General features: G+C 33.9%; 2 protein-coding genes across 4 annotated transcripts in view; both read left to right on the forward strand.

Annotated features, from left to right (window-relative positions):
• Positions 1 to 11281: 11281 nt before the first annotated feature.
• Positions 11282 to 14688, forward strand: LOC108756121 (stAR-related lipid transfer protein 7, mitochondrial). Of its 2 annotated transcripts, none has more exons than XM_018499752.1 (6): positions 11282 to 11713; positions 11796 to 11950; positions 12079 to 12347; positions 12417 to 12544; positions 13707 to 13846; positions 13924 to 14688. In XM_018499752.1, exons 1-6 carry the CDS (start codon positions 11304 to 11306, stop codon positions 14280 to 14282), a joined length of 1461 nt encoding a protein of 486 aa, XP_018355254.1. In that variant the 5' UTR covers positions 11282 to 11303; the 3' UTR covers positions 14283 to 14688. The 2 variants fall into 2 exon arrangements, with proteins under 2 accessions (XP_018355254.1, XP_018355332.1); XM_018499830.1 differs by having other exon boundaries at positions 12082 to 12347.
• Positions 14689 to 16487: 1799 nt separating this feature from the next.
• The window catches only part of LOC108756759 (N-acetyl-D-glucosamine kinase), a 7790-nt gene continuing 5297 nt past the window's right edge, over positions 16488 to 18980 (forward strand). Inside the window, exon 1 of one of the 2 annotated variants that reach the window (XM_018500799.1) lies at positions 16488 to 16897. The gene's annotated coding sequence lies outside the window, so the exon portion shown is untranslated. The remainder of the gene's footprint in view (positions 16898 to 18980) is intronic. The other variant, XM_018500792.1, reaches the window with a different exon arrangement.

Below are 18980 nucleotides of genomic sequence, written 5' to 3' on the forward strand. Positions count from 1 at the left end.
CATTATATGTTCCTCATTTTGTTTATATACGTCATATATGTTCCTATTTTTATATTGCTCTTTGTGATTCGTTATGTTCCCTTTTTTTTAGCATTCTGATAATTTTTATAAAATTTTTAAAGACAATTTTTATTCAAATTATTGATTATCATATATTATTTGACAATTAATGTGCTCTTTGATGTCTTTGAATGACATAATTTTAATTGTCATTGTGACTCATCATTGTAGATAATATAATAATTCGGTTCAATTTGAATTAAAAAGAAATCTAAGTCTTAAAATGTAATACGCAGATCTGGTGTTTTGATATATTATGATATTTCTGATATACATTCTACAAAGAGTGTTTGCTTTGAAAAAATTCGAAGTTATACATGCGATGATGTAAGTAAATAATAATAACTAAATTAGTAAATAGATGTATAATCTGAATAATACCACGAAATTATTTTTATCATGCGTCCATTTACAGACACACTGTGCGTTTTTTTGTTTTATATAATCCTTCCATTATTATAAAATGCAGACGAGGTTTTTTTCTATAATATAAGTGAAATTTTGCTATCTCATGCTGCTTGTAATATACGAACAATATCCCGCGAAACTTTCAAGATTACAAATAAATCAATCTGTTACGTAAAGTCGAAAATTCTTTGTTATATATTTGGTTAATAATAATAAAAATGATATTAATAATAGTAAAGAAATTAATATATCATATATTAAAATAACCATTTACATATTCTAGTTGAATGATGATTAGTTTTATAAATTGTATACATAACAGAGTGTTTTCCAACAACGTACACATATGACACAGTAACACTGCTCGACATTAAAAAGCTAAATACGAGCGTGTAAAACATGTCAATGTTATCAATTTTTCAAATAGTTATTTGGTATAGCCATACTTATTTTATTTAAATAAAACCATTAAAAACTGTCAATTCAGAAAGATTTATAATTTAAGCCTAAATTAAAATTATAAATCTATTATTGATATGCTAAATATAATCATGAGAATAAGAATGGAAAACTACAATGCATTCTAATATTATATAAACTAAATTGCGTTCCAACAAGTATCTTACACAGTGGAATACAGTATAATTCTGTATTTTAGCTGGAAAACAGCCGTAATGAGTCCTTTAACAAAACGCATACATACTCGATAAACAGTTTACGTTTATTTTGAACGAATTCCATTTCTTTTTCTACTTTTATCTTACTTGTGTATTGGAACTGTAATTCCATTATCATTAATCGCATGCGTAACTTCGTAACTTCTTCATGCGCCGAAATGTAAGAAAAGGGAACATCGTTTAGTTATAATTACTATACACATCACATGCGCGAATTGCGATTTGTCAATGTTTTCCCGCGTGACTAGTATCATCGTTTAAGCACGACGTAGGTACGAGCTCTGCTTCGATTTCGGAATGCAAGCTCCTTCGCATATGACATAACACGCAATATACATAAATGCATTGAGTGTGCATGCGAGCACATAAGTAATTTGCGTTTCACAAATCGCTCTCGCAAATCTACTCTATGTCGACGTAGATCGCGAAACTCGCACTCGCGAATTGTCGTACGCGTCGCGTCCACATTATTGTAATTAATCGATTTATAACGGAATCGCGCCGTCGTGCCCGAGAGGGAGTTTCTAGCTTTCAGTTCCTTCTGTTCCACGAAGCTTAAGCCAAATTACGTTTTCTTCCGTTTGTTTGATAGTTTCCCAAAGAACCGGTTTTGTGGCTGCGGGATCTTTGAATCGAGCTATTGCCGGAAATCTATGAGCGAACGGATTAAAGTTTGTGTCCGACGTTCATTAGATTTCACCGAAGGAACAGGAAGCAGGGAGAGAAAGACGGCTACGACGGCATATATACATAAACATCGGCGTTTCGTCACGTCCGTCAACTTTGCGTCTTCCCAAGACGGGAGCATGTTCCGCATCTTCGTCATGTTGATATCGCGCGGGAATACATTTTAAAATATGTACAAAGATCATTGTCTCATATAGCACACATTACACATACGAAACACACACACACACACACACACACACACACACACACACAAATACGCGACACAAGAGTATCGTTCGTGTAATCTTTCTCTCTCCCTCTTTTCGAGAGGGAAACGCTATTGCTTTTCCATTATATCCTCGGTTTTTTTGACGCAAAGGTATATTGCCGCACATTGATTTTGTATCTTTTCTCTTTTCTCTTTTTTTTTTCGTCTTATCGCAACAAAGTAGGCTATACACATACGTACAACTTACATGTAGAATGTACCGAGAACGAGAGACGAGTCGCTTGTAATTGTAAATCTTGAAAGAAAAGAGGGGAGGTGTGCGCGTGCCGATGCGCGCGCATTTATACGTGCATTTACATGTACACATTTCACGTACACGTATACCCCGAAATCACACTTAAATCATGAATTAGTTAGGTAAGCCACGCGTGAAGCCAGTACAGTCCCACGGCGTGAGAGTGTGCGAAAAGTAAGAGGAAGGTGTACTTTGTGAAATACACTTGAGCGTGTAAAAAGAGAGAGAGAGAGAGAGAGAGAGAGAGAGAAAGGAAGAGAGCGCATGTGTATGTATGTCGATGCATGCACGCGCGTATATGAGTGCATGCGCGGGAAAATGTGGGAGAAAATGCGAATGATTTCGACACGAGCGTGCAGTGGGTTTTAGTATAAATGATCTATTGACAAATGTTGTATATTATTACGAATTATAATTGACACTATTATAATTAATTAATTAATTAATTAATTAATTATTATACCCTAATAATGTGAATTGAATTTAAACGACAAAAAAAAATACACGAAATGATAAGTAATAGGCGGACAAATTTTTAATTGTTAGCGAAGCACACACGAAGCCGGAATTATAGTGTCCCATAGCCCCCACGGGCCTAGGGCCGAAACTCGAAAGTAGCCGATCCGCACGACGAAGGTCGAAAGGTCGAAAGTATACCGAACGCGGCGTAATATTGCGGCGGGGGTCACGCGGAGAGGCGGCGAACGTATGGAGCTTAAAATCCTTGCCGGGAGAAAGTGCATCGCCCAGCCTCGAGCGGCACGACTCGCCCTCCATATAAGGAAAGGACATAAGTCTCTCGACGATCCTCGTTACGATTCTCGTTATCTGTAACGCGTCCAACGCGTCCAACGCGTCCGATCGCGAGGTGCGATCAACGGCGTCTCGCCGCAAAACGAAATCTTTTAACATTCCGCAGTGTCGAACTAGTCACATTCACAGGGAAGCAACTCACTCGTAAGACCATTTACCGATCAACGTTTACGGCCGGTTTTACCGATGATTAACTCTAATCGCTGTACTTCTATCGGTTCCTCCATTCTTTCCACAACTCGGACTTCGGGAAGAGACGGAAAATCTATAGCGAATTAGCTAGCTGGTTCTGCTGAGATTGGTCCCTCGGACGTTGGAACAGACTGACGAAGGTTTAACAGATATCGTTAGATACAAGTATATAGTTTCATTTCTGCGTTGTACAATAGTATTCCTTTATCCAAGAGTCATCCTCTCCTCCCTCCTGCGCGTAAATTTTTTGGAGTACGTATTTCGATTGTTGGATAAATCTCAATTACTCCGTTCGAATAATCGGCGATGCCCTCAAAACAGCGTTAATTCGAAAAAAGCCGCGATGCGAGGCGACGTACAGTCGTATGCGAACTCGGCCGTATCTTCACCGAAAGCTGTTTTAGTTTCGAACAAAAGTCCTACGTCATCGTGCTACGGGGAATATCTCGAGCGAAACACTCTCGTGATCGTTTGTCACCGTATGATAAAAAGATTCATACGAATGTTTTGAATTATAAGTAAAAAGAGACGAATAAATTGCAGATTCTCGGCGAATTCGGTGAAAGTATCATGAATGACAGACGATCGCAAACGGATGCTCTGACGTCGCATATTAATCTGTGAAAGCTGTTTTTCACAGGTTGGTATTCATAGTCGACTTTTATTTCAAGACTGTCTCAAGTAATATCTTAAGATACTAATACGATTCAGTGATTGGTTTATGACATCTTAAGATTGTATTTAGGACGATCTTAAATATAAGAACCGATTACGAATACCGGTTTTTCACATTTTGAACGCATTTCTTTTTTCTGTATATTTCTCTTTCTAGGGTTGACGATTTCGCCCGGATCTATAGATATCCGGATAACTGGATCCAACTTTTCGAATTATCTCATAAATTTTCTAATTAAATTACGGTCTAATTAAATCGGTTTTTCTAATTAAATTACTAGAGGAAAGTTGCCGATACTGACATATTGTAAATTTTATAAAACGTTATCCCCTTATTTCTTAGAAATTAACTATTGCATTTTATTAATACTAATAAAGACATGGTCTGTTTAGTTAATTAAAATTATATTAATATGTAAAAATATATTTAATCTATATTAATATACAGTGTCCCGTAATTCATCCGATAATGCTCGTGGGCAGGAAGAGCGGCTTAAACTGAATCGAAAGGTCCTCTACCATTTTGCAATTTTCGTAATAGTTAACATAGTTAATAATTATATATTATTAAATATTAATTAATAATTATTAAAAATTGTCGAATATTGGTGTTTAATAATTTTTTTTCTCAAATACTATCAACTTTATAGAAAAACAGCAAGAGACAAAAGTTGTTTATTTCCTTTTTATAGAACTCTTAGAATTTTTTCAGAATTTACTAACTTTTTAGTACTGCATTTTCTTATTTTTCTCAACACGAGAAAATTCGGTATTAAAAAATTCAGAAAAAAATTCTCAGAACTTTATGAGAAAAAAATAAACAATTTTTGTCTCTTGCTGTTTTTCTGTAAAGTTGATAATATTTGAGTAACAAATTATTGAAAATCAATATTTACCGATTTTCAATAAATAATATCTTGTTAATTATTATAAAAAAATTGCAAAATGATAAAAGACTTTTCGACTCAGTTTAGTCTGCTTCACCTGTCCACGAGCGTTGTCGGATGAATTACGAGACACCCTGTATAAGTCAAAATAAATATATAAAGTTTTTCTCTCTCGCTCTCTCTATATGCCTTTCAACAAGCAACATAGTACAACACAGTGATCATCCTTGTTTAACATTGGCAAACAAGAATGTCATTGATCCATTGTATCACATCGTGTCATCTGTGTCGCTTATTGGAAGGTACTTTATTTCTCGGTCTCACTGTTTCTTGCCTTTTTTCACCCTCTCTGTCTCTCTGTCTCTCTCTCTCTCTCTCTCTCTCTCTCTCTCTTTCTCTCTCTCTCTGTCACGTCCTCACTTTCGCTTTCTCATACATATATACACATCCTATGTGTATAGAGAAAGATATTGAGAGATCCGAAATCCGAATAATGAACGGTTTAATCATTAAACTTTAACGGTTCTGATATCTAAACAATTTGAAATAGATTCGGATCCGAAAGATCCGCTTCAATCGGATATTTTATCTCGAATCTATTTCTATCTCGGACGTCCGCATAAACGGATAATCGTCAACCCTAATCTTATCTGCGAGATATGGAAACGCGTACGATTTTTTGCAAGAAATATTTTTAATGCGACGTAGTCGATACGAATCCTCCGTTGACGATCAGGATGACGTATGAACGCTTATCTTTGAAGTCGCGCTTCTCGTTTCCGTGCGAAATGCGCAACTAGCTTACAAAGGATCACGAGAGCGAAAGGTACGCGTAACATACTTCGAAAAGTCGTTAATACGCGTATCACTCTTAATTACTTAATGCAAATTCGCATTAATTACGGTCTTTGTTGCGCGATCCTCACTACTCGCGAACAAATCAAAGGGCTGTTGCAATTTCGTTAATAAGTCATTCTATTTTCATCTAGTTCTGCTGAAATTACCTTTAATTCGCACATTGCGCATTGTAACGGAGTTACAAGGCACGAGTTAAAGCACTTGTCACATACAATATTTCCCGATTAGCATTTTCTTTTAGTAACTTTTATTCCACAATGTGTTTGTGCATCTATTTCTGATTAACATTTTTCTCTGATCTCACACACAAGCACGTGTTTATTATCTTTTTCAGGCGAGTCATTTAAGATAATGGAAATAAATTAAATTTGCGCATTCTAGTGTACGAACAAAAATTGCAAGATTCTTTCGAAGCTAATAGAAATCAAGTTGGACTAAAGCCGTGTATTTAGAATTGACTTTAATTTTAAAGCAAATTTTATCGATAAATTAAAAATGATTAACATTCATTGAGTCTAAATCTTCCTTTTATCTAATTGGAAGCTTCTACTTCATTTTCATGTTGCATAATTACATGCAGCGGAGAAATTGAATGTATTCGCGCCGAATTCTCGTGGTAAACTGCATCATTAAACGTACTAAAACGATAACGTTCAATTAAACCTTTTGCGATCGCATGTATAAAGCGCGATTCATGAAGCCACCGGCTGATAAACAGCGAGCGTTCGATTAGCTTAATTTCTATTCTTCAACAAGATTTAGCACGAATGACATTTGCTGGTCGTATTACCGCGATCTCGTAATTCACGATTAATATTTGATAGACTATTAATAAACGAACTATTCATCTAGCGTTTGTGAGTGTGCCGCGAGTACCGTGTTCGTTTAACTGACTCATTCACTCCATTCGACGCTTGATTAATGATATACGATCTACGGTGGAATGATGGTATTTTGTCAGAGAATGAGAAATTGTAAAGGAGAACTGCGAAAACGATTTGTCAAATCTAAAGATGCCAACGAGTTATTTCTTTTTTCGCGCATAAGCGTCATAAACGGGATCGTTGTTTTTTATTTAAACGGAAGTACATCAGCGCATTCCAACAGAATTACCGTCTGAAAACATAATTATGCACACGCAAATTACACATACGAGAATCTTCGTCGCGCAACATTTCAGTTTCTGAATCGAAGAGGTCTCGAGTGCATTTTCAGAGGAGTGTGTGTCGCATTCAAACATTCTAAAAAAATATCAGTGTGGATTTATCATCATGTGGTGTCTATACAAGATGAATATTTATAAAAGACTTCAAGAGGTGATTCCTCACACAAATTCAAGATGAAAACTTCATACGACTATAAGTGTCTATAACGGCTTAGTTTTAAAGACACAAGGTGTCAACGTTGAAGAAAAAATTGAGAACCACTCATAATTAGTTTGATGAAACTTTATATTAAAAAAAAAGCTAAAAGTTTCATCAAAATAAAACACCCACGATAGTAAATCCATATGGTAATATTAACACCAACACGAAAGAGAGAAAGAGAGAGAGAGAGAGAGAGAAAATTATAGACATCATAGTTAAATTCATACCGATACTTTTTAGAGTTAAAGCACTAAGCCCATTCTACCATTTCTATTCTACAATTGCGTAAGCGTAGTTGTTAAGTAATTGTAGTTGTAAGAATTAATCAATCATAATAGAATATTCTCATATTCGACTGTAATTAGTCAATTCGTACAACTACAGTCACTTAAAACTATACTTACGCAATTGTAGAATAGAATTTACTTGTGAACGTTGGACTGAGCAGCCGAGTGACTACCACAATCACGGTTCACCATTTCCTTTTTGCCAATTCGATTGTATGTCAAGCAAATCTCCAAGTCGTAGGACTGATCATCGCAAACAGAGTTCCTCATTTTAACGTTTTAGTAATTGAGCAATTTTATGAAAAATGTTTAGACCTTCTAGTAGATATTTAATAAATCGGAGATCTTCTCAGCGAGACAATCCGCTTTGAACTTTTATGGAGAAAGGGTAAAAGGAGGACGAGGATAGAAAAGATTCGATATTCGCTTCATCTTGCTAAATGAATCTCCGTCAAGTTTTCAATCGTTTGTACAAGTCCGGCCGCATATGTGCATTTGGAAAGATCGTCTCTGGATCGTCAATCGTCTGGTATAATTTATACTCCGCTTCGAATGAAAACTTCAGTTATTACTCGTTGCGATCTACGCACAATTTAAAAGTTTCTGCGAATTACATATCCTCACAGATCATGTTTCAGGAAAAGCAGATTAGTATTACACGGAGGTCGTGTATCGCGCCGCGATTACCTAGACTGATTAGCGTCTCACCCTGTTGTCCACCCCCGATACTGTTTACCTAAAAGGATAATATTCCAAATAATTGTTGACAGATAATCAATCGTGTGTACAATGATAAAGAGAGGAAAAACAATAAAAGAAGACGTGCCACTCGTCGCTGAGTACAACGTATACGCGCGAAGGCAACCTACCATTATTGTTCCAAGTTCAGAGGACCTTTTCTCGTTCGTGTCATTACACCCTGGCATTTTTCCAAGTTTCGCCTCGTCCTTGCAGATCTGAGTATGAGACGTCCGGCTGTAGGCACAATTCGAATCATTTAATTAGCCGCGCATATAAGGAGAATGCAAATAGAATATTTCATCTCAAAGTGGCACTTTTGAACGACTTTAGATGCACATTTTCATCGATTCATTTTATAAATAATTATTTTATAATCAACGAAGATTATTATTCTCAGAAGCTTCATTGAGAATATCGGTACAATGATCAATGCTAACTTTCGTTGAATGTAACTACTTGTGTAGAAAATGTTTTCTATTTGCATTAGCTGGAGCTAGATCAGAATTAATTATAATCAAAGCCGTTGTGATGCGTTTCCGCAATTTCCACGAGTTGCACAAATATCTAAAAGACGTCTCGGTCTTTCTGATAATCCTCAGACGTCTTTTAGATCCGCATTTCGTTTTCCCAACGTCTACAAGCAACATGGACGAGCAAGAGACGAGGAGCCGTTCCGTGTAAACGTAATATCCCTCACGGTGGGACGCGTTTGTCGGTCGCGGCTGCTATTCCATAAATTCCCTCTGTAAATACCGTCCTCTGAATTTGGCACGGAGTCTCCCGGTGCCTCTCCGTAGTCTCGGTGTGAGAAACGCAGTCCTGAGATTGGACGGGTCGAACAGATTCGTCAACGCCGGGCCAGTCTTGAGCGATGATTGCGCACCGACATTGCGTGTAAAATATTAGCGAATTAGGGACGATTTAATTGCGATCAAGGATATCACACCTACCTACCCTGTACTCTAGTGGATATGGGCCAGAAACTCGGTATATTATATTAATATACGTTCAAGGTTGGCCCATCGCCATGACCAATGAAGTAGTGAAGGAGGGCAAGCGGAGAGCGAGAGGGAAAAAGGGCAGGAAGGGAGAAAGATAGAAGCAAAAGAGCGAATTGTCATCCAATCACATTTTTACGCACTCCAAATTTTTATCCTCGTCATTTGTATCATAGCAGCCGTGTGTTTAAAGACGACTCCACATTATGTGTATGTAATCAAAATTGTAACTGATAAAACGTTAATAAAAAAACGATATCCAAAATCCCGCCTCCATCGTGTCGCCCCCGATCTTCATTTCCGTCCAGTATGCAGTTACGGTACGACTGTAATACGGTAAAAGTATTACATATTTTGCGAGACTTTTTGGTTTAATTTATGATTTTTTTTGCATAATTTTTCGTTCTAATGTCATTTAATATTAGAGAAATTTTTAGATTAATTATAGATTTATATATATTCAAAAACTTTCAAATTAATTCAATATCTATACAGTTTATTGATAACAAATGAATTTAAAAGTAGGAGAAAATATAGACAGATAATATAAAAAAGTTTGGCGGTGATTTAGATCCTGGATAAAAAATGACTAGAAATAGACGTTTTTTCTAAAAAATAATTAAGATAAAATGAGAAAATGTTTAAATTTTCAGTATTAAAACACATATTTATTTACTTTAAATTTTAATTTTATCTAAAAATGTATTATTAAATATAAATATTGATCTTGAATATTTTATATATATATAACATTTATTTTTATATGAAAAGTATCTACATTCTAATCATTTTCTACAGAAACTGTAGACTTGATATATCTTTAATTGATCAAAATCGATCTTATTGTTTAATAATATTCCTATATAAATTTTGAAATACAATTTTAAAATAAATTTAATTCAACAGTTTATACATAAAAATTATTATATAAGAGTATTAGATATTTCAATTAATGTAGTAGTATTTTATTACTACTAATAATCTGTAAAATAAATAATAATTAAATGTAATTTTCTTTAAAAATTTCGTAATATAATATATCCAAACTTGAGGAATTCTAAGCCGCGGTCATATTAAATTATAATGTTAGAGAGAGAAATCATATGACTGCTTTTTTACAATTTACGTATAATTTACATTAATTTCTCTTACGCTCGATTAAATCGACAATGGATGATACGGTGAGCGAACCATGAATTTTCACAAAGTCGACGTGTAGTTATATCTTGCCTTATCTCTTTAAGAAGAGAATCGGAATATTCAAAATTCGCGCCAACTCTCGCGACGACTGGCCGCGCTTTCAAAAATTTGAAATTTGCGAACCGATTGGCTGTTCGACCTATTCCTAGAGTACTATAATATAGGTATTCGCATCCGCCATTTTTAGTCCCTTCCCCGCTCTTTGTTTTCTCTTTAATTTTCTTAGGCTGTAATCAGACCACATATTGAAGATTGAGATTGAAGATTGAAAGATTAAAATTTGATCAATCAAAACAAGCGATAGGAGCTAAAATTCTTTTGTCCTCATAGGTCAAATTTCAATCTTCAATCTTCAATGCGTAGTCTGATTCCGACCTTAGTTTAGCGGCGGAGTGAAGAGAGAGCAAGGGATTGAGGAAAGGAGCAAGAGAGTGAGAAAAGGACTAAAAATGGCGGATGCGCATACTCATATTATAATACCTTACTATTCCTTTTCTCGTGCCGCATCAAACTTCAACCTCGCACATGTTCGCCACGCAACTGCTCCCGGTTCCGCTATCTGCGCCGTTGGCGCCGTCCTCGCATGTCCTCGCACGTCCTCGTTCCTCCACATTTCTCCGTGATCGATGGTTATGTATGTACGCGCGGTTAGGCGGACGATAATGATGATCGCAGTTTTCTCGTATAATTACTTTCACGATAATTAATAATATGCGTTGATCTAGAAGAGAAGATACCTCTTGCACTTGCGATACGTTTTTATCGACGGCGAGAACGGAAAAACCTCGAGACCGGCACGAGGTATTTCACGCTGTATCATCACAAGTTCACGGTTATCTATACGGTTGGTCACGATAGATCCGGACAGATCCGGAGATCGTAAATGAGAATGAACTGATCGCGCTCCGTACGAGGGATTCATAACGTAGCAGCGTCGAGAACGAACGATGTATACGTGGAAGCTGTCCGGTTATGCTCTCAGAAGATTCAATAGTGGTTACGGCAACGGCACTAGCAAATTAGCGCTCGTTCTGCAACACTGCGGTCCGAGGACGCAAGGTCGCGGCAAACTCGGCAGCTATCGCAAGAGGATAAGCTCATGGTTCCGAGAGCAGGGTACGCAGACAGCTCAGGCCTGCAAGAAACAGTTTGAATTTGTGGCGGCCCAGAGGATCAGGAGGTACATACAGATATTCCACCTCTATACGAGGATATGGGATGAGGTAGCACTGAGAGAATTCATGCGGCTGTGGAGACTTAGACTTGCTAAGAATGCCAAAAATTTCCTGATAAGCGCTGCTGGAGTAAGCATGTACAACTGGGATCGCGACAGAATAAGTGATGAAGAAATTAATAGGTACTTGCTATGAACGTTTGTAAGAACAAGATATATGTAATATTCTTATATAATAAATCCTTTTTGACATTCTATATCGCAGGTATAATCGTGAGATCGAAGGAATTTATAGATTACGAGACTCTACAGTAATTTGTACAAAGTGTCATTTACGAATTATTATTGATACTGCACAGCCTGATATAAAATATTGTAAATGTAGTAGAGTTCAGCCTTTTGATGCTCCTAATGAAAATTGTAAGTTTTTCTTATATCAGCTATTCAACTATGAAACATTTTGTTATATACATAAATATATTGGATTTTATATTATATATTGTTTAAGTATGTCAAATTTTTCTGTGTAATGTATAAAATATGTACAGCAGATGGTTGGCAACCTTTCATTGAGCGTCAGGATATGTTAATATGGAGGAAAGTAGAACCTGATTCGGGTGGATTATTTGCCTATAAAGTATATGGTTCATTCTCCGATGTTAGCGCTGAAGATTTTTTACAAGTACAAATTGATGTAGATTATAGAAAGCAATGGGATCCCACTGCTCAGGAGTTACAGATTATTGAGACCGATCCAAAGTCCAATCCGTCTGTTAATCATAGCACTGATGTTATCCATTGGGAAATGATCTGGCCTGTAAGTGTGATGTGCCATTTTTTAAATGAATCTATCCACTTAATGATTCGTTAATTTGTATTTGTGCAGAAATTATTTTCTAATAGAGATTATGTGTATCAACGACGATGGATTATGGATAGAGAAAAAGGACTTGTAGTTATTGTCAGTCGAGTGACGGAACATCCTAATGTACCAGAAAAGCGAGGAATTTATAGGTAAAGAAGTCAGCATTAACAGTCAATATTTAAACATTCATATAAAATATATATGTGTATGAAAAATTTAAATTAATTGATCAATTCTTTAATTTCTAATTTTTTAGTATTACATTTTGTTAATAAAACTTTTTTTTTGAGTAATTAAGGCTGAGTAGTTACCACAACCATATTGAATTGTAATCTTAGGAGCGAGAAATGACACATTAATTTTTATTAAGTACATGTTATTTGTAAATAAAGACAATTTAGATAAAGACAATTAAAATAAAATGATGAGATTGTTTTAAAACAATTATAAAAATAGACAAAAGATATCCTTATCCCTCCTAACAGCCAGTAAATAATTGTAAAAAGTGATAAAAGATACACGAAGTGCTTATCTAACGCACATGTGTAACCTATTTTCACTTATATATGCCTTTTATCCAGTTTTATAAACATTTTAAAACGATCTCATTATTTTATTTTATTCAAATTGTATTTATTTATAAACAGCACATAACAAAAATTAATATGTCATTTCTCACTTCTGATGTGTCAAGATTCAATATGACTGTGGTTAGAAGCTTTAATTTAATAACTGAACATTTAAGCTATCGAAATTAAATATTCCAATAAAAGAGAGAGAGAGAGAGAGAGAGAGAGAGAGAGAGAGATTTATTCTTCTTTGTTTAACAAGCCTACAAAAAAAAGTACTCTGTGCTGGAGTGGAGACCCAGCTATTCTTATGTATTTTGAGTCGCTGAATACAAATCTGACATCAAAATAGGATCATCCAAGATAAATTTTTAGTTTAAATCGAAAAAATTGGTTAAAAAAGGGGAAAAATGGATCATTTTTTCGCTCTGAAGTTGAAAATTTATCCAGGATGGATTCTATTTTGAGGTCAGATGCGTACTCAGCAACTCAAAATACATAAAGCCCGATGTCCACGATGCTAGAAATTGGTCCGAGATCTCGGACAGAGAAAAAATTAACAAATCATATTTGAACAATTTGATCACATAATCATTGCGATTGATCAATTCTTTCTTCATCCGACGTCTCAGACTGATTTCTAGCATCGTGGACACAAGGCTTAAGAATAGCTGGATCCCCAGCACAGGATACTTTTTTTGTGGGCCTGTGTAATTAACACTTTAAAATCTGTATGTAACAGAGTTAGAACGTATTGGTCATACATGGTGATAAAGCCTTATGCAGAAGTTCACGAACCAGGCATTGAATTTGGACTTACTTACTTTGATGATCCTGGTGTCTCTATACCATCTGCTGTCACTGCATGGGTAGCATTGAGAGGTTTGTCACAAATTATAAAATCAATTATGAATTTTTTTTAATGCATTTGTAATAATTAATTATGACGATTGCCTTAGGTTTACCAGACTTTCTAATTCGCATGAGACAGGCTTCAAAGGATTACCAAAAATATAAACTGATGAAAAAAAATGCATCTGACAGTAATCATCTTACTTTATCTGAAGAAGACGTTTCCAAACAGCAAATCGATGTAGAAGATAAGTTAAAGAACAATAAAAAATTGATGAAAGATCATAAAGATCAACAAGACGATTCTACTAACGATACTAACAAGTTAGATTTAACACACGATGTACAGCAAGAAAATGACTTGGCAGAAAGTGAAAATAAGGATACCACTTCTGCACCCAAAGAAGAGCAAGGTTTATTACATTATTTCTATCTTACGAAATTATTTGCATTTTTGAATTTTTGACAAATGGATTTAATGAAGTAACTTTTGGCTAGTATAGATGTTTAAACGTGATTTCGCATGGAGGAAACAATCTGCCGATAAAGGTATAGAACAGATTCATGGATGTGTGGAACAAGTGACATTTTATTAACATATCTTGAGAGATATATGATTTCATAGATAATAAGAATGAAATTGTGTGAATATGACAATTGTTCATCCCCTTTTTTTGGAAAAGTATGAGTTCCATTTTTATTTATAAAGCGAAGAAACAAAAATATTAAAGAAATGAGACTGATTAGGTATGTCATCGCCTTTAGTCCATTTGTTAATCAAAAATTTGCATTATGTATCGTAAGATAATGAACAAAAGCAAAAGATAATCTGATTTTTAGATTATGGAAAGATGATATGTGAGAAACTGCTTAAATTTTATAATTTATATAGTATAAAGATATCTGTACAAAATAAATTTAATTAATTGTATATCTAAACCCATAAGATATATTTGTATATATTTGTGCAATAACTAAAAAGTATGGCTGAATTTAGGGGCATTCCTCACACATAGAGGATGAATACATAGTATATGATCATTCATTTCTTTTTTAATCTATTTATACGAATTAATTTATTTTTCATAAATAATACTAGACAAGTAAAACTTGACTTTTTTTGCAAATGTGAATAGTCATCTCCAATGTATTTTTATTTGCTAAACACGAATCCGTTATTTAAACTGCATGTATCATAAGTTGCATGACATATTGATGTGATATATAAAAACATGTCGGTGAGCTGGAGAAACAGCGATCTCTAGTGACTTCGTCGGAATTTGGGCTTTCTTTGTGAAAATGAAATTCAGATATTTCAAATTATAAAATATCAATTTTACTTAAAGCACAATAAGATATATGGAAGATTTTATGATTTATTTTGTTTTCATATTTATATTAAACACATTTTTAAGTCAATTTGTGTACGACGGCTTTAATATATTCTAGTGCGTACTGAGTATATTCAATCGAATTCGCTATTATTATTTAGTTATCAATTCTTCTCTCTCATCTGAGAATTTACTTCATTTGATAGTGTTTCAGAAATAATTCAGTAAGATTGCATTTCCGAACTTATGTTCGTGTAACATATTTTTATCGTCTAGGTGTGAAAAATGTACTTTTAAAGTTTGGCCATTTAATTTGTATATATAAAATCTTTTAATTTATATATATATACACACACACACACACATACCTTGTATGTTATATTGTCTCTCTGTATGTAAATATAGGTAGACGACACAAATAGGATATTTAACTCTTTGTGTGTAATAAATATAAACGTCATAAATTCACACCAACAAAGAATCAGTGCAGATATTTCAAATTATAAAATATCTATTTTTCTCTAATGCTACATTTTTGTCAAATTTTTATTGTAGATATATAATCTATTCTTATACAATTAATTTTTTCTGGCAATATATAAACACATCGGTTTTTAAAGAGTTTATAAAAATTTTTCTCTATTCTTGATTTTACATTCAAGAAACATTAGCATTTTTTGAAATTGTGGCTGAAGTTATAAATAAACTTTAATTTTCGTGCGAGATATAAAATATGTAAATGTATATATTAGTATACAAATATATTTTAAGTGTTTTTTATTATATATATAATTACATATATGTGTAATGTAAATACATATAAATATATATGATATATTTATATATAATATATATTTATATACTGCATATATGAAAATATTATTGTGACATTTTTAAAATTGTATAAGGAATAATCATAGAGAAAAAATACAAGAGTAATAAATTTCATTAGAGAATGTGATGTAAATAAATTATATATTAATCATGATGTTAATAATAAATAATATATCATTATTTATCTATTTCTTGTAAATTGTTTGTAAAATATTTACATATCACTTTTTATCGTTTTTTAATGTATAAGTACAGAGGATATTATACATAGAAAGAAGTGCTAAAAATAAATTTATCGAGTATAAAAAATGGTTCGTTTTCGTGCGAAGTCGCTGTTCTAAAATCTAGGATGATTTGTGATCTGAAATTTGTGGTCCTGCGATCTGTAGTTAAATGACATCTTGCAAAAGACGATTGCGCCCGTGAATGTGTGACATGTAAGTAAGTGATGTAGGACGCGGTGGGGGTTGGCAGTTGGCTTCACAAAGGCACAAAGTGTAGTGTAGTGGAATAAAGCGGAGTGAAGCGGTACTGCGATCGGCCGGTCGGCGGCGACAGTGACGGGAGCAGCGTCGTGCAGTGCGGTCGATCGTGTTTCGTTTCTTCGGCGGGGAAGAACGATCGGCAGCTTTCGTTCGACGTTTACACCGTCACAGCGATTCCCAGCTGGATCGCGCACTCCGTTCCGAGACACGAAAGTTTCTCGCGGAATTTTTCTATTTTTGGAAGACTGGTGAAAAGAAAATGCTTTTCATCATTGGCACGCACGCTAAACACTGAACACGCAAGACACTGTCTCGTTCACTATCGACTTGTTCCTCAGAATCTCCGATTTCTGACACCGAAGGAGAGCGAGTCTCAGCACGTAAGTTTCAGCACGCTGAGCCCGGAACATTGGAGAACTGAAGCGATTCAGGTTTGTCAAACCTGTTTCAAGGTCGCGCGATTTTCCCAAGCGAGAATTTTAAATGACTTTCGCCCGGCCATCCCGTTCTGTTTAGATCTACGATTCCCTTTTTTTTTTTTTTCGAGTGAGTCAGAGAGAAGAATCTTAAATGAACCATTTCCTGTATAATATTTTTTGTACATTTTTTAAATTGTAATGATTATTTATTTCTTCAGTTCGTCAACTTTCAAGTTAGCCATTTGATCGCTGCTTTAATTAATTTTGTTCTAATTTATATCTAATTAGTTTCTTATAAGCAGCTCCTAGGAGTAACATCAAAATAAAATTAGAAATTTAGAATTGTTTCCTATATATATTTTTTTTAAATTACAGTATTTCTTTTACTGTAATGACCTTGTGTTTACTTCGTTAGTTTATCAACTTCAAAATTAGCCACTATGTATGCGATTAGACGAAGTGCACTTTTTGCGACGTAGGCATTCGCGATTTCCGCGCAAAAAGGAAAGAAAGGGACAAAAGAAGAAACGGTTATCAATTCAATAATAGCTCGTTTCAGTTTGTGCTTGAATCGGTAGTCCAATAGCATATTATGAATAATCAACGCTGTTCGCAATTGCAGAGCGCAAGATCGCTAGGAGCTAATAGCGAATTCGATTACTCGCATTACAGCAAATTAGTGCATACTAAAAGCTATTTTGTATAAAATTAATAAAATTAAATGGAGAAGCAAAATATAAATATTTTGAGCAATTAAATAGCCAATAATATTGTCACGTTATTTAACAGAATATTATTTTATTTTCAAATTTGATTAATTTGTAATAAACAAGACATTATTAGAAACAAGATTGTAAATTAATTAAGAGAATCACCACTTATAATTAAAATTGATATAATACATTTATTGGAATAATATATTTATTTAAATAAATTTATCTCAGATATATGATTGTGTGCCGATTACTTTTCGTACCTGCGACGCAATTAATAATAATTAATTAAATTATGTCACTGCATTTAGATGCTTTACGTGCATTAATCCAGTGTAATACGAGTGACTAAATTCATTATATAAGTATTGCTTTCAAAGTGTCGAAAATATGTGAGATATGTTTCTTTTCTTTTGTCTGAGGCATCTGAGGCAGTGATATCCGTGCGGAATGTACCTTCGCTATTTCAACAATCTGCTTTCGAACGACTATGCATGTATCTTTATCTCGTAATATGACTCTACGCTCCGTCGAGATAACTTGCTTGTTAACATAAAATGAAAATGTGTCGAGCCATTTATCGCCTAAGTATATGCTACAGTAATGTTGTTATCCAAAGAGCAAATCTATTTATTTTAATTATTTATATGCGAGATTGTTCGTTGATTTTATCATGGCAATTATGTATATATGCTAGTGATTATGTCGTTCCTATATCTTTCTCATTTTTATATAGTGGAAACTTGTCATTAAATAAAAAATACAACAGCAATCATAATCATTGATCAGAAGAAAGTATCTGACCAGAAAATGCTGCAGAAAATATGGCAATGATATTATAGTGTGAATAATGATATTTTATCAATTCATTGACTTTAATGGTTAAATTTGATATTGATGATGGACAGAGAAAAACGACAGAAAATATTATAACTGCAAGGTTACCATAGATCTGAAAAACCGGGAAAAGTCATGGAAATTTACAACCGATTATGGAAAATCCGAAAATTCAGGGAAAATTATAAAAGAATCTGGAGTTTTTTTTAGAGCTTTCCTCAATTCTTTTAAAATGCTTTTATTCTAAACAATTGTTATAATTTTTTAAATAATGTATCTAACATTTATAGTCAAATGATACTGATTTTTGTAGCCATTATTGCAAACTATATACTAAGCCATACATCAATCATTATGTTAAATAAAATGTAATTATTCCTTTTTTAGATATAGAAATTAAATATTATAATGTCAAGTTTATTTCTTGTTTTAATTTCTATATAGTTTAATTTTAACGTAACTTAGTTCACTTAATTAAACTTTGTTTACAATTACAAGATACAAATTTTATTAAATCTAAAATAATAATTAAAAAAAATATATAT

This window comes from Trachymyrmex septentrionalis, unplaced genomic scaffold, assembly GCF_001594115.1.
Source record: "Trachymyrmex septentrionalis isolate Tsep2-gDNA-1 unplaced genomic scaffold, Tsep1.0 scaffold101, whole genome shotgun sequence".
NCBI lineage: Eukaryota > Metazoa > Arthropoda > Insecta > Hymenoptera > Formicidae > Trachymyrmex > Trachymyrmex septentrionalis.